The sequence below is a fragment of the Epithele typhae genome, assembly GCF_022376455.1.
Source record: "Epithele typhae strain CBS 203.58 chromosome Unknown BXZ73scaffold_49, whole genome shotgun sequence".
Classification (NCBI taxonomy): Eukaryota; Fungi; Basidiomycota; class Agaricomycetes; order Polyporales; family Epitheliaceae; genus Epithele; species Epithele typhae.
In genome coordinates this window covers 193672-205776 of record NW_025954240.1, presented here as the reverse complement: position 1 = coordinate 205776, position 12105 = coordinate 193672, and the positions used below count along the sequence as shown (strand labels likewise).

Here is a 12105-nt window from a genome sequence, read left to right as displayed (position 1 = left end):
TCAAGAGAACGCACAGTATGATGTTCCGACAAGCATGGTGGATAGACTCTGCAACTGGTCCTCGTTGAACGCGAGCTGATCCTTGTGCCATGTGTCCTACACAAGGTCGGTCAGAAGCTGCCAGGAACCGGTACGAGTTCTCCGGAGGCCATACCTGATGCGTCTACAAAGAACACGGGACGGAACAAAAATGAGATACTCGTGCTGTTGTAAGAGTTACGTAGAGGCTTACCTTCTTAAACTCTGATGCACACTTTCGGATGGTTGTGGAGATCGGCACCGGGTCCGTCGCATGATTTGCCAGGACTTTAGAACCAGATTAGCTGTAAGCATTTGGGTGACAGCACGATCCTACCTTCAGTTAAAGGAGGCAACCAAGGTTCGACCGAATAGGGAAAGCTCTCGATCAAAGCGCACACACCCAAAATGGCCGAGTGAAGTGATCGGAGAGCATCGGCGTAGGCTGGGTCTCGTCTGTTGGGCAGCTTCGTCCGCCGCAAGGTGTTGATGAATCGATCCTAATCGGTGAAAGGTTAGTTGATAATCATTACAGCACAATTGCCTCTTTCACCTTCAACGGAACTATGCTCTGCCGTTGTGAGCACCTCACAACCCCTGAAAGCATCTTGGACGCCATCTCTCGGACCTCGATGTTTTCATCCGACAGACAGTCCAGAAGAACGCCCATAAGCCGCGACACAAGCCCACTCGACATGCTCAGCAAATTGCGGTAGAAGAACACAATGAGAGTAGGGAGCGCGTTGACTCGGATGCGCCAAGACTGAGATGCGATTGGTCAGATTCTGACAGAGTCAACGGGTCATAGAAAGTCACTGACTATCGAAGACTTGATCGCATTGATGAAGTTGTCCGCGATCACACCCACGTACTCGGGAGGAGGGGTTACCGCGGAGAGGACATAGAGGACCGCAGAGCTGTATGTTTGCAGCTCGGAGCTGTCGTTGAGCTCCGACATCCGAATGATCTCGGGGCTACATATGACTTAGTTTTGCGGTCACTTTCAATGGTCATGACTTACAGCATGGCAATGATGTAACGGAAAATCAAGGGTGCTTGGGGACCATGTGCAAAGTCCCATACCCATTGGAGCACTGGTGTGTCCGGCGCGTAGTCATCAGAAAGGCTCAGAAGATATGCTCGCACAAATACGCACAAGTCAGGCCAACCTTGTCGTACTGAGACTGGCTCACGCGAGGCGGTGGCAATCTCTCCTCTTTCCATGTCGGGAGCTGCGATACGATCTGAGAGACGCGATCGAGGTAGCGCGCATCCCTATGGTCGGAGTCAGCGCCATGAAAGGGCGAATCGGGGGAGATAGCTTACCGGACGAATAAGGGATCGGGTTGGCTAGCACATGCTGCGATGAAGTCGGATGCTGAAGGGTAATTTGGTCGCCATTGGATGTTAATGATAGCATAGATGTTCTGAGCAATTTGAGATCGAATCTGGTAGAGTCGTTTTCACACACGGCAGTCTTCAGGTGGTGGTGAGAGTCTGGACTGACCTCCGCATATCCGGTGTTTGCATTATCCAAGAACAGATTAACATACTGATCGGCCAGGGGAAGGAACCGTAGATCAAGACAATCGACGAGGATGTTGAAGATGGACAACGACTTGCTCACTACCTAACTGTGAGATCTCATTATGCAGAAACAAAAAACTACTTACTGGCGAAGGCGGAGTCGCCGTGAAAATCCAGGGGAAGCGACAGTATCCACTTGACAAGAGGCTCTGTTCGCCGAGGGTCTCTGTCTACCAGTTGCTCCTACAATAAGTCAGATTAAAGGGGAACTCCCCGAAATGTGAGACTTCATACACTGAACAAGTTCTCCCAAAACGAAACAGTGTCTGGCTTCATCTGCGCATAGATCTTGTTCAGCCTGGATGCGATCCATGTCCAGAATGCGTCGGTGTGCTGCTTTGGCCAATGCTTGGACCCTGCCCGGAATCAGCATGACGTCACAGGGAAAGACACCAGTACAGTACCTCTCGACAGCCCAGCTAACAGCTCCGCACCCGAACGTTGCTTGTAGCGGTCTGTGTCGGCGAGAAGGGGGTCGACTGTGTCGAGTATCGTTTGCAGCTTCTCGTGCTCGAACATCTTGGCTGCATCGTGGTCAACACACGCGCCCCCGGACAAGGCGTAGAACGTACCGATGGACTTCATGAAAGTGACGTTCTCCGCTCTGAGTTCTGGGGTGGTGCCGTTCTTCATTGACTCCTGGCCCCAAAGAAGGGCTAGCACGGTGAAGAAGTTGTCCTGGTCCATCACCTCGCTCATAGCACGGAGGATGGGTCTGGAGGCTTCCTCCCACACGAAGGCAGAAGGACCCTCAGGGACCGCTTGGTAGGCTTTCACGGTCGGAGTCCACACAATGAAGCCCGTGCCAAATTTGTCCACGAGGACATCGCTGTTTAGAGATGGTCAGACGCCGCCGAAACTGTTAAAACAAAAACCTACCCGGCTTGCCCGGCCGGATATCCGGGCTGTCCGTGACGCCGCAAGAACTCGACAGGGTCCCCAACAGGTATGTCCCGGCGCAACGGGTTCCGCCACTCATCCAACCACAGCTGCTCGCTCGACTCAGAGAACGTACGGATCTTGATATGGGCGCAAAGCTTCACGACGGCCCTGGTGAGACAACTGGTCAGTGGTGCGTAACAAAGAAACGCATGTCACCTACTTTTGGGCGGTGACTCGGATGGTGGAATGAGGGCTAATACACTGCTTGAGGAAGAAGGCAGCCAGTGCGGGAGGTGGCGTGGCATCTCTCCGCAACAGGCCGTACAAGAAGCGGATCGCAAATTGGACGTATCGCCACTGCGATTGTTGAGTATCAGAAAAAATGAAGGTGACGATGGAGCTCACATGTGTTGTCGGTCGCTCAGCAACGCCAAGGATTATGTTGACCTGATACAGAGGTGAGCGGCAAGACCAAATTCTTGATGAACGTACGGACCGTTTCTTCATAGCGCTGGTTCTTGATGTCGACTCGTGCCTTGCATTTCCCCAGAGCGGCTGCAAGGATCGCTTGATTGACAATAGGTCAGAGAACTCTCGCTTGACGTCCTCCAAAGCTGCAGCACGCCGGGAATGTCCTCGGTGAAAGCATCTGTATGGCATGACTCCTCGTTGAGGTAGGCAAGCGCGTCCTGAGCAACGCTTCCGACAAGCTTCTGAACCGATGGCTGCACAAGTTAAGGCTTTAGTCTGGTTCATGATACATGACTTGTCGAAACTACCTTCTCTTGGTGCTGGCATTCCAGCAACGACACCAGGTACTGTCCATGGAGTGGATATCTGGCCGACGAGAAATCAGCCCGTGAACTAAGAGCGTGCAAATGGGTATCGGACTCACCCGCAAGAGCATACGCAGCCGTCCCCTTGTTCCACATCACGTATAGCGCACCCTTCATGCGATCCGGGTCGGCTTTCTTCTCGAGCGCACGGAAGAGGTATGGGAGGGTGAACCTCGTTGATCGCACGAAGTACTAGATGGACGGTCAGTATGTAATATTCCCCATAAACGCGGCATACGCACACCACATGCGTTGTGAAGGATGGCCTGAGCGTGCCGGCGCACACGGGTGTACGGAGACAGCGACAGCTCATCAAGTCCTGGAGAAGCTCGTCATCCAGCGCATCCCTGCGACGGTACAACGCGTGCATGTAGAGCCGGCCGGCATTGTACACCTGCGCCCGTTTCAAGAAGACGACGCGACCATTGTCCTTCTGCTTGGGCCATGCACGTATTGCGCTGAGGAAAGCGTCAGTGCCTAGTGAATATAATTCATGACGCGATAAACTCACTCGCGCGCCTGCCGATAGGACTTGGTCAGACTCTCGAAATTGCTCCTGGTCATCGCGTATTCGAGCAAGTAGACGTCGATGGCGCGTGACACTCCAATGACGGCGTCAATGTGATCTTCACCCTGGGTCTGATTCCTGAGCAAGTTCGATGCACGGTGAATCAGCTTCCCGTAGTGTGTGCGGTGTGCCATCGCGCGCTTGTACTGCGGGTCGCTAGAGTCGGAGAGGGTGAAGCCCGCCTTGACCTCAAGAGGGGCGACGAGGAGCTCGGGAATCTCGATCTCATCGTTCAGACAAGGATTCACGACGTCCTTCTCGCCCATCAGGAGGAAGGTTGGCAAACTGCCCCAAAGGGAGCGTGCAGCGTGAGGTATCTGGAGCAGAAGGCACATGAGCTCAGTGTATGCGACCGGGGTGCGATCGCGACGGACCGGCAGAAGTCGTTGCGAGCAACACTGTCCCACTTGCTGACGGTCTCAAGAAGACCCTCCACCTTGTCAAGAGCCGGAGCCGCGACCTTGTCCATGACCTCGAGGACGAACTCAATTTCCTCCTTGTTGGAACTGCAACCAGGTAAGCAACATTCTAAGCCGAAGAAACATAACATCTACCATGCCAGGTTACGTCGACCTCCTCGGTTTCATACGTCTTGCCCCACTGAGTAGTGAGATTCTGGTTGAACTCTACGGGACGAACATGAGTGACCGGGTCAGTCCCACTATACTGTGAAACATACCTGGCGAATCCCACTCGTCGGGGTTGGCGAACCGGGAGTTTTGGGTGTAAATAATGCCAGCAGAGTGCACGACGCGGTTGATCAGACGACCCGTTCCGGTGTACCCGCGCTCACTCTTTGTCTTCTCGACGAGTAGATTGATGAGACTGAGCATCTGGTCCTTGTACTTGAGAATCTATGGGGCTGTCAGCCTCAAGCCTGTGCACCAAGTGAAATGCGCTCACAGTGCTCCCGCCATAACCAAAGCAACCCCGAAGGATGGATAGATCTATGGCTTGTCAGAAGAAGGGGTTTTGGAGGACACCAGGCAACTTACTCCAGTGCAAGGTCGTATCCGACGGGACCGCCTCGTGCGTAGACGTGGTGCGAATGCTCGACGCGCCGTGCTTCAGCTCCTCCTGGATCTGCATCGCGCAGAACGGCAGAAACTTGTCGGCCGTCTTCTCCGGGCGAGCGCGGGCGAGACACGACACGAGCTGTCCGAACGCCCGGACCGCGTTCGACTTCGCGTTGGTGCTGGCGTAGTCAAAGACGAGCTTCAAGACGAGGTCGAAGAGCGCGTCCGAGAGGTGCATGCAGACAGTGTCCAGGGCGCCCTTAATGGCCTTGAGGACGCCTCTTCCATCTTGCCTCCGGTCGTGCCCTTCTTGCCACCTTCTTCGGGCAAGTTCTCGAACAGGGCTAGGACCCGGCGGAAGAGCGAGGTGACCCAGTCGGCGAACCCGGAGGTGCTCTCGCGAGTGAGCGCGCGCTCTTCCTCTCGGCTCAGGGTGGGGATCAAAGGGAGTCGACACCTTCAGGGAACTGGGCGAATCGAGGTCCATCATATCTTCTGCTGGGGCATCGCTGGAGAGGTCAACGCCGACTTGGTGCATCGAGACGTCGGCGATCTTAATATGCTGTACCACTGAAGAGATGAACATCGTGGCGCATATCGTCTTGACAGGATCGTTCTGGGGAAGAATATAAATAGAGTGTTCCAGCCGGATCAAAGGAAGCTTACCAGGTCGATTCCAGGGATGCACAACTCCAACAGGGGCACAACATGCTTTTGGCCGCCTAGATAGAGGCGTTCAGTTACCAACGGTAGGGATACCGCAGATAGCATAGTCATCACAGCTGTGGTACGATGAGTTTCATTGATGACTTCAAGGCCACTGTAAGCTCTCTCCAAGAGCTCAGGCATGATGAGATTGGGCTCCAAGAGAGCCATCGAGCGCATTGCAGCCTGGGAGTAGCTAATGGTGAATGGGTCTTTCGAGAACATGGAGAGCAGCACCGGAGTGCGCAGTGTGAGAATGAAATTGCGCCGAATTTCGGGAGTAAGACGCCTGGTCTGCAGAAGACTGAGTTAGGTCTATTATGGCTGTTTTGGAGCGATAAACGTACAACAGGCGTCTTGCAGTTGGGTAGCTGTTCGTCTTTCCACCTCTTCGAGAACTCAGCCATGAGACGTTGAACGAAATGGGTGAGCTAGACTATTGTTCAATGACAGCAAATAGAAATGTAACGATCTGACGAACGTTCAAGCTCCAGATCCCATAGTTGGACGGGTGGAAGAAGGACTCGACACTCGTGACAAGCTTGTCGAGCGAGTCCAGCGCCCGTGAGCCCGCCATATAACCTTCGGAAGAAGACGATCCAGGAGTGCTGGCTGTGTCGGACCGAATAGGGCCGTCAAGAGATAACGAGTAGACGATTAGCTTCGCAAGTGCACCTGTCAATGCGCCACCAATACGTCAGGGACCTCTGATAGATTCAGGCGTGGCTTACTGCTTCTATTAATCAGTTTCTTGATCCGCAGAGACTGCTTGTCGGCCATTGTGTCCGCGTGTCCGGCAGTCGTGCTCGCCCCCTGGTCGGCAGCATAAATTTCGACACGTACAGCGGCATTTCTACTTTCCGACTCACTCGTGTGGCACCCACAGGAACGTCTGGAATAATTGGGCGCGTCAGAACGTACTGAGACGCCTTGAATAAATGACGCACTCATAGAGCCCAAAGCTTTCGCTGTAAGGAATATCCACTCAGCCTCGGACCACATTCCTACCGTTTTCCACTCGGCGGCTGCTTCTGGTCCCATGTCTCCGCACTCGCCGACGATATGCTCCTCGGCAAGGTCTCCGCAGAGCTCGATGAACCTGTCGTCTATCACAGATGAGTTGAAGGCCTCCCAAAGCTTGAATACTAGTGGAAGGTAAAGGTGGGGGTGCGTTGGTGGTAGGAATGACGTCACTACCGGCACCATAGTCAAGATGTTCTGCATAGGCATTGTGAGTTGACGGGTATTGCGAGTGGCGGGAGAAACAACGCACGTCTTTGGTGAGCATGGGCAAGAAGGTAGCAATCATGTCAGGGATCTCGTTAGCAAGGTAGTACCGCTTGCATTGCTCCGCGACGAACAGCAGGATGTTCACCACATTTCGTCTACGGTACATGTGAGGGGACGAATTGGTCATGACGATGATATGCCACATACGAGGAGTCGTGCATCCTCTTCTTCGGCCATAGTTCCTTCTGCAGCACCCTCCAGATCGGCCGCCAGGGCAGTTGGAGGTCGTTTGCGTCGAGTTTGCGACGGCTGTCTGGCTTGTTGCAGATGAGGCGTGAAAGCATATCCGCCCAGCTGCGCATGACGCGCGGCTCAATACCAGGAACGAGGCAGAGTTCATAGTATAGCCGAGTGAGCTTTGCGCGAGTGGACTTGGGCATCGGGTAGCGCATGAGAAGCCAGCTGCGAGCATGGACGCACTCAATCACGCGACACGGAATCCTGTGTGAACGAGAGGCGTACCATTGAAGCATTCCGTCCCAGGTCGTCAGCACGAGCCAGTTCTTCGTCTCCGCGCAAACGCAGATGCGGCCAACGATGACCTCGAGCTTAGCCTGCATCTCCTCCGGCCCTTCGCACTCGTACGGCAGTGCATCGAGGTAGGTTTGAAGAGAGGCGCGCTGCTTCTCGAGAGCATCTGGGGTGGTAGTGCCGAACTCCGAAGCGGGCGAGTCCGGGACAGAGATGTCGTCTTCGTCCATCCCGAGGAGGCTGGCGAAGTGAGAGGTGGAGATGGCACCAAGGTTTGGGGCCTGGGATGAGGGAGTCAGGGAAGGAAGCATATTTCGAGCGAGGTCAAAAGGCGCGAAGGGGGATGTGAGTGCGTACCTACCAAAGGGATTATATGTCTTTGGGAGAGGCTTACGAGGCTCTGGGTGACGCGTACAGGCCCCTGCACAGTCAGGACGGGGACGGTGGCTGAGCGCTGAGAGCGCGCGGAAGGGCGACGCGTCCTCTCAGGCGCACTTAGACGCCCGATATGTCCGTGTTTGCTATCACGTGTATCCCGGGGCGCTTGGAGCGCGTCGAGTGGCCACACCCAGCCCTTGCTCTCACTCTCAACTCAACAGACTCTCCCTATGAGCTGGCTTCACCCAACCCTTCTGCGTAGCGCACAGCGCGGCTGTCGCTCCTTTGCTGCCTCTGCTCCGTCTCGTCTGTCCCACCAGCCCAACTCCGCTTTCAGGACTTTGGTTCAACGTCGATCCCATACAACTGCTTTGTTCTGGGGAACTGCTATTGCGGCGGCAGCTGCTTTGACGTTATCGTCTACTATCTATCTTGATGCGCCCCCTGGACCTGGAGAGGACACTCGTGGTCTGTAAGGACACCATGCAGAGTACGTTCACGTCGGCTCACTTGCTCTGCAGTTGATCCCGCGAGTAAGATCGCGTTCCCCACGAAGCTCGTGGTCCAGTCGAAGACACCCCTGCTGCAGTTCTCTCTGATAGGTGTAGGCGTTCGGACCGTGTCTTTCCTGGGGATCCAGGTCTACTCCATTGGCTTTTACACGGACCTGGCGAATCCTAAGCTCAAGGAGGCAAGACAAATCATATACCGTCAGAGAATACCCCTTTGAATGTCTTTACAGATGCCTCATGACGCGTCGCCGGAAGAGAAAATTCGATTCATTGTGGACAATGGCGCATGTCTCTTGCGAATCAGTATGTTTCCCACAGAACTCGGTGAAGTCTAGCATGCTGAACACGTCGACAGTACCCACCCGCTCTACTTCGTACGGGCATCTCCGCGATGGGTTTATGCGGGCAATGGTAGCACGACAGAACCTCCTCAAAGGACGGGAGGAGCTGTCCAAGGACGAGGAATTTGCCATCCAGACCCCACTCCGGCGACTAAAGTCGATGTTCCCGAACACCCCTCTTGCCAAGCACTCTCCTTTGGACATTCTTATCACCTCCCCGTCGTCAAAAGAACAACGCACGCTGGTGGTGCGTGACATGGGTGACGTCCAGAGCGACTGGCTGGCGCGTAACTTCGTCTTAGCATACTTCGAAGGAGATGGCATCAGCCCACCAGTAAGTTATGACATTTCCTGTAGGTTCTTTTATGGGCTGAACTCCTTTGCAGCTCAAGAAGTCTGTGATCGAGTATGTACAGATCCACTTCTAAGGTCCCTGTGTTGGGTCTTTTTGGGGAGTTGTAGACTGCTATGTTTTTCTTCATCAAAGCTGGTTCCAAAATTGATGACGCGCGGACATCGACAGAGTCGCATCTTCCGACGTATCTTCAGGCTTCCAGTGGCGGACGCCACCCTGGCCTCCGCCATCCTCAATTCGCGCGCGCATGCCCCTCTGCCTTGTTTGCTCTTGCCCGGGATTGCTATGCTCGCTATTCTTCAGCACTTTCTTACGGCTCTAAGCCGAGGTTTGCGCCTTCCTCCACCACAGCTATAATAATGCACACCGGACGCCAACAAACACTCCCTTTCGACTCGTGCCCGACCTCAGATGCTCCCAGATCCGCACACTTGGTACGGCAGCGAAACCTGGTGTAGATGTACTATATACTGTGTCACGAATGACGGTGATACAAGGCTAAAGCCGATACTCGCGATCAATCTCTAGTATCTACAAGGATATAGGAGCTGTTTTAGCACTTCCCCCCAGACGCGGCGCACTCGAGGAATTCCCGCGCGATACACTTTTGCAACGAGCTGTAATATAGAATTTATCTGTACTCTGATTGAGATCGAGACTACGTGACCACAGTCCTCATTCTCAACGTCAACGCGGTGAGCCCGGTGCTGACGCGACGCGACGCGTCGCGTTTGCCGCCTGCAAATTACACGCGCGTTGACGCACGTGGCGCTTCCCCGCGTCCGAATCCGAATCGGCGTCCGTGAGGAAGCCCGTTGCAAATCCCTTCCTCCTCCTTCTCGCACCCTTTCTCTCCCACATCTACTCGCCTCTCCACTCGCCGTATGCGCTCATGATGAGAATCTCTACCTGGAGTGTAATCCACCAGGCCCGGCGGGCGTGCTCGGTCAACCCCTCCTCTCGCGTCTGCACCGTCATCCTCGGAACGCACACACGCACGTATGCGACCCACGCGAACCTCAACCCAGGTGCGAGCAGCAACAAGCCCACGGCGTCGTCACTCCTCGCAAACGCGCTCGATCAGACTCAGCGCTCGTCGCGCCGGGAAGACTCAGCCGGGCCGTTCTCGCTGGGGATCACCCCTCCTCGACCTGGAGAACTGAAGCCGGAGAAGAAGTGGTCGGAGCTGAATGCGGCGGGCAAAGGTGCGTTCGATGTCTTGCTTGTGGGGATAGCCTATTTTTAATGAGCTTGTGATGCGTACAGTCGTTCGGACGACTGCGCGAACGACGAACATGCTCGTCATCCTTGCTGGGGCCGGGTTCACGCTCGTGCTCGGCTACGCGCTCACCTCCGAAATGTTCTCCTCCAACTCGCCCACGGTGCTTTACAACAGAGCGTGCAAGCTCATAAACGCGTCTCCGCAGGTAACCGTTCATATGCCTACAATTTCGTCGCGTGTATCTAATGCCGTGTGCAGGTGCATCACCACCTTGGAGAGTCCCTCGTCTTCCACAACCATCCGCCCTCTGTCGCCCGTCCCCGTCACCGCAACCATTACGTCTCATCCCAGATCTTCGTCGACTCCACTAGCCGTGAGCATATGCTCCTGAACTTCTACGTCCAAGGGCACGCATCAGGCTCGTCGGCCGCAGCTTACGGTGACGAAGGCTTCTTCTCGCGCATATCACACAAGGCGCAGGATGCGGTCATCACGCTGCGCGAGATGTCGACGGAGGACATGGTGTCCACCGCTTCAGCGAAATCGCAGCAGGTCGTGGACTTGGGAAGGAGCATGTTCAGGTTCTTGACCGGTTCAGAAGACGCACAGCCCTCGCCGCAAGCCGTGCCCACCGCTGAGCACAGTAAACTGAAGGAGGAAGGCGGATGGATGTCGTCGATGGCTGGGATGTTCTCTGGTATCAAGGGTTCGACGAGGGCAGCAGGGTCGTCGAGAGATCGCGGCAGCCCTGCGTACACCGAAGGTGAAGTGCATGCTGACCTTGTCATGGTGCGTGCTCATCAGGGCTAGTCCTCGGTTTATATCACTAACGGTCTCCGTAGAACGATCGGGGATATTACGAGTTCAGGTACCTGCTCATCGACATGCCCAGTGAGTTTCGATCACGTATACAACCGACCACACGCTCATTGACAAATCCATAGATTCAAACACCAGGAACCCTCAGCGAGTGTTTATCGAACGAGGAGAGGGCGTACGGGAGACAGAGTCGATAGTACGCTGGCATCGGTAGGCGCGTCGTCGTCTGTAGGGACCTGTTGCTGGGACTTCTCCTGCCATGGTAGTCTCTCAGCATGTCATTCACATCCCACTGCAGTGCGCATAGGGGTATCATCGTTGTACATGTACCGGACGCTAATTACTATACATATGCAAAATGTCCGAGAGCGACAGCTGGGAGCGAAGACGTATACCGCTCATTCGCCAAACAACTTCTGCACGCGCTTGAGGACCGAGTCTTTGCTGGGATCTGAAGCATGATATTCGTTGGGAGGTGGTACGCGTGAAGCCCAAAGGTAAACGCACCATATGGGTGATCCTTGGAGGGGATTTCGAGCAGGGCGGGGAACGCGGCCTGGTACTTGTCGACCATGGGACGAATCTTCTCCGCCACCTAAAGCAGAGACGGCAGGAGTGTGCACTTGCACGGCATATATTTCACTGTAGTACGTACGTGTTGGTTTATCAACAGAATGGCAATGTCTTTCCTCGACGTGAAGTCCTCGAAAGCGGCCTCGATGACCGGGATTTGGGTCTCTGCGCATGAACCGCGCAGCGCTGGTCTCAACAATCCTTCGGTGAGATATGAAGTACGAGACGCACTTGAATCCACAATCAGGAAGTTCTTCTTCTGGTCCCGACCGACATTGCCTATGCCGGCTAGAAGGAGACCAGTCACGGAGTCCTACAGAACTCAGCAGACATACAAATGGCAGAAGCGAGCACGTACCTCATCACCGATTACCGCCAGATACGTCCGCTCTGCCTGGGCCATGGTCGAACGCAACGGAGGTGGGAGGAGGGGTTGTGTCGTCGAGGTCGACCCCGTCGGCAGTCTCGGTGCGCCCACCCGTCCAGTAAAGGCAGGTCCGTCTCACCACGTGACCGATCTATGACGCGTTTG

The 12105-nt window shown here is 54.9% G+C and overlaps 4 protein-coding genes across 4 annotated transcripts; 2 read left to right on the top strand and 2 right to left on the bottom strand.

The window, feature by feature from the left end:
• BXZ73DRAFT_91697 (ARM repeat-containing protein) lies at nucleotides 1–7603 on the bottom strand (the record flags this gene model as incomplete). The annotated part of the gene is made up of 36 exons (XM_048026076.1): nucleotides 1–96; nucleotides 233–306; nucleotides 356–518; nucleotides 572–781; nucleotides 839–992; nucleotides 1040–1112; nucleotides 1175–1293; nucleotides 1345–1466; nucleotides 1526–1644; nucleotides 1692–1788; nucleotides 1840–1961; nucleotides 2010–2129; nucleotides 2178–2434; nucleotides 2485–2655; nucleotides 2708–2844; nucleotides 3111–3212; nucleotides 3267–3324; nucleotides 3379–3515; nucleotides 3566–3642; nucleotides 3678–3781; nucleotides 3835–4208; nucleotides 4262–4419; nucleotides 4446–4517; nucleotides 4571–4745; nucleotides 4795–4838; nucleotides 4887–5186; nucleotides 5225–5334; nucleotides 5363–5523; nucleotides 5574–5906; nucleotides 5960–6043; nucleotides 6094–6287; nucleotides 6344–6425; nucleotides 6534–6830; nucleotides 6886–6997; nucleotides 7050–7304; nucleotides 7365–7603. 36 exons carry the CDS (start codon nucleotides 7601–7603, stop codon nucleotides 1–3), a joined length of 5502 nt encoding a protein of 1833 aa, XP_047874970.1.
• Nucleotides 7604–7981: 378 nt separating this feature from the next.
• On the top strand, nucleotides 7982–9032 carry BXZ73DRAFT_91696 (chalcone-flavanone isomerase-domain-containing protein; the record flags this gene model as incomplete). The annotated part of the gene is made up of 5 exons (XM_048026075.1): nucleotides 7982–8219; nucleotides 8273–8442; nucleotides 8494–8566; nucleotides 8619–8938; nucleotides 8991–9032. 5 exons carry the CDS (start codon nucleotides 7982–7984, stop codon nucleotides 9030–9032), a joined length of 843 nt encoding a protein of 280 aa, XP_047874969.1.
• Nucleotides 9033–9854: 822 nt separating this feature from the next.
• Nucleotides 9855–11214, top strand: BXZ73DRAFT_51533 (TIM21-domain-containing protein; the record flags this gene model as incomplete). The annotated part of the gene is made up of 5 exons (XM_048020646.1): nucleotides 9855–10164; nucleotides 10226–10386; nucleotides 10440–10970; nucleotides 11024–11072; nucleotides 11126–11214. The coding sequence occupies 5 exons, from the start codon at nucleotides 9855–9857 to the stop codon at nucleotides 11212–11214; spliced, it is 1140 nt and encodes a 379-aa protein (XP_047874968.1).
• Nucleotides 11215–11398: 184 nt separating this feature from the next.
• Nucleotides 11399–11976, bottom strand: BXZ73DRAFT_51437 (putative VMA7-H+-ATPase V1 domain 14 kDa subunit, vacuolar; the record flags this gene model as incomplete). Its single annotated transcript, XM_048020629.1, has 5 exons — nucleotides 11399–11451; nucleotides 11508–11595; nucleotides 11656–11738; nucleotides 11805–11886; nucleotides 11932–11976. The coding sequence occupies 5 exons, from the start codon at nucleotides 11974–11976 to the stop codon at nucleotides 11399–11401; spliced, it is 351 nt and encodes a 116-aa protein (XP_047874967.1).
• Between the last annotated feature and the right edge of the window lie 129 nt (nucleotides 11977–12105).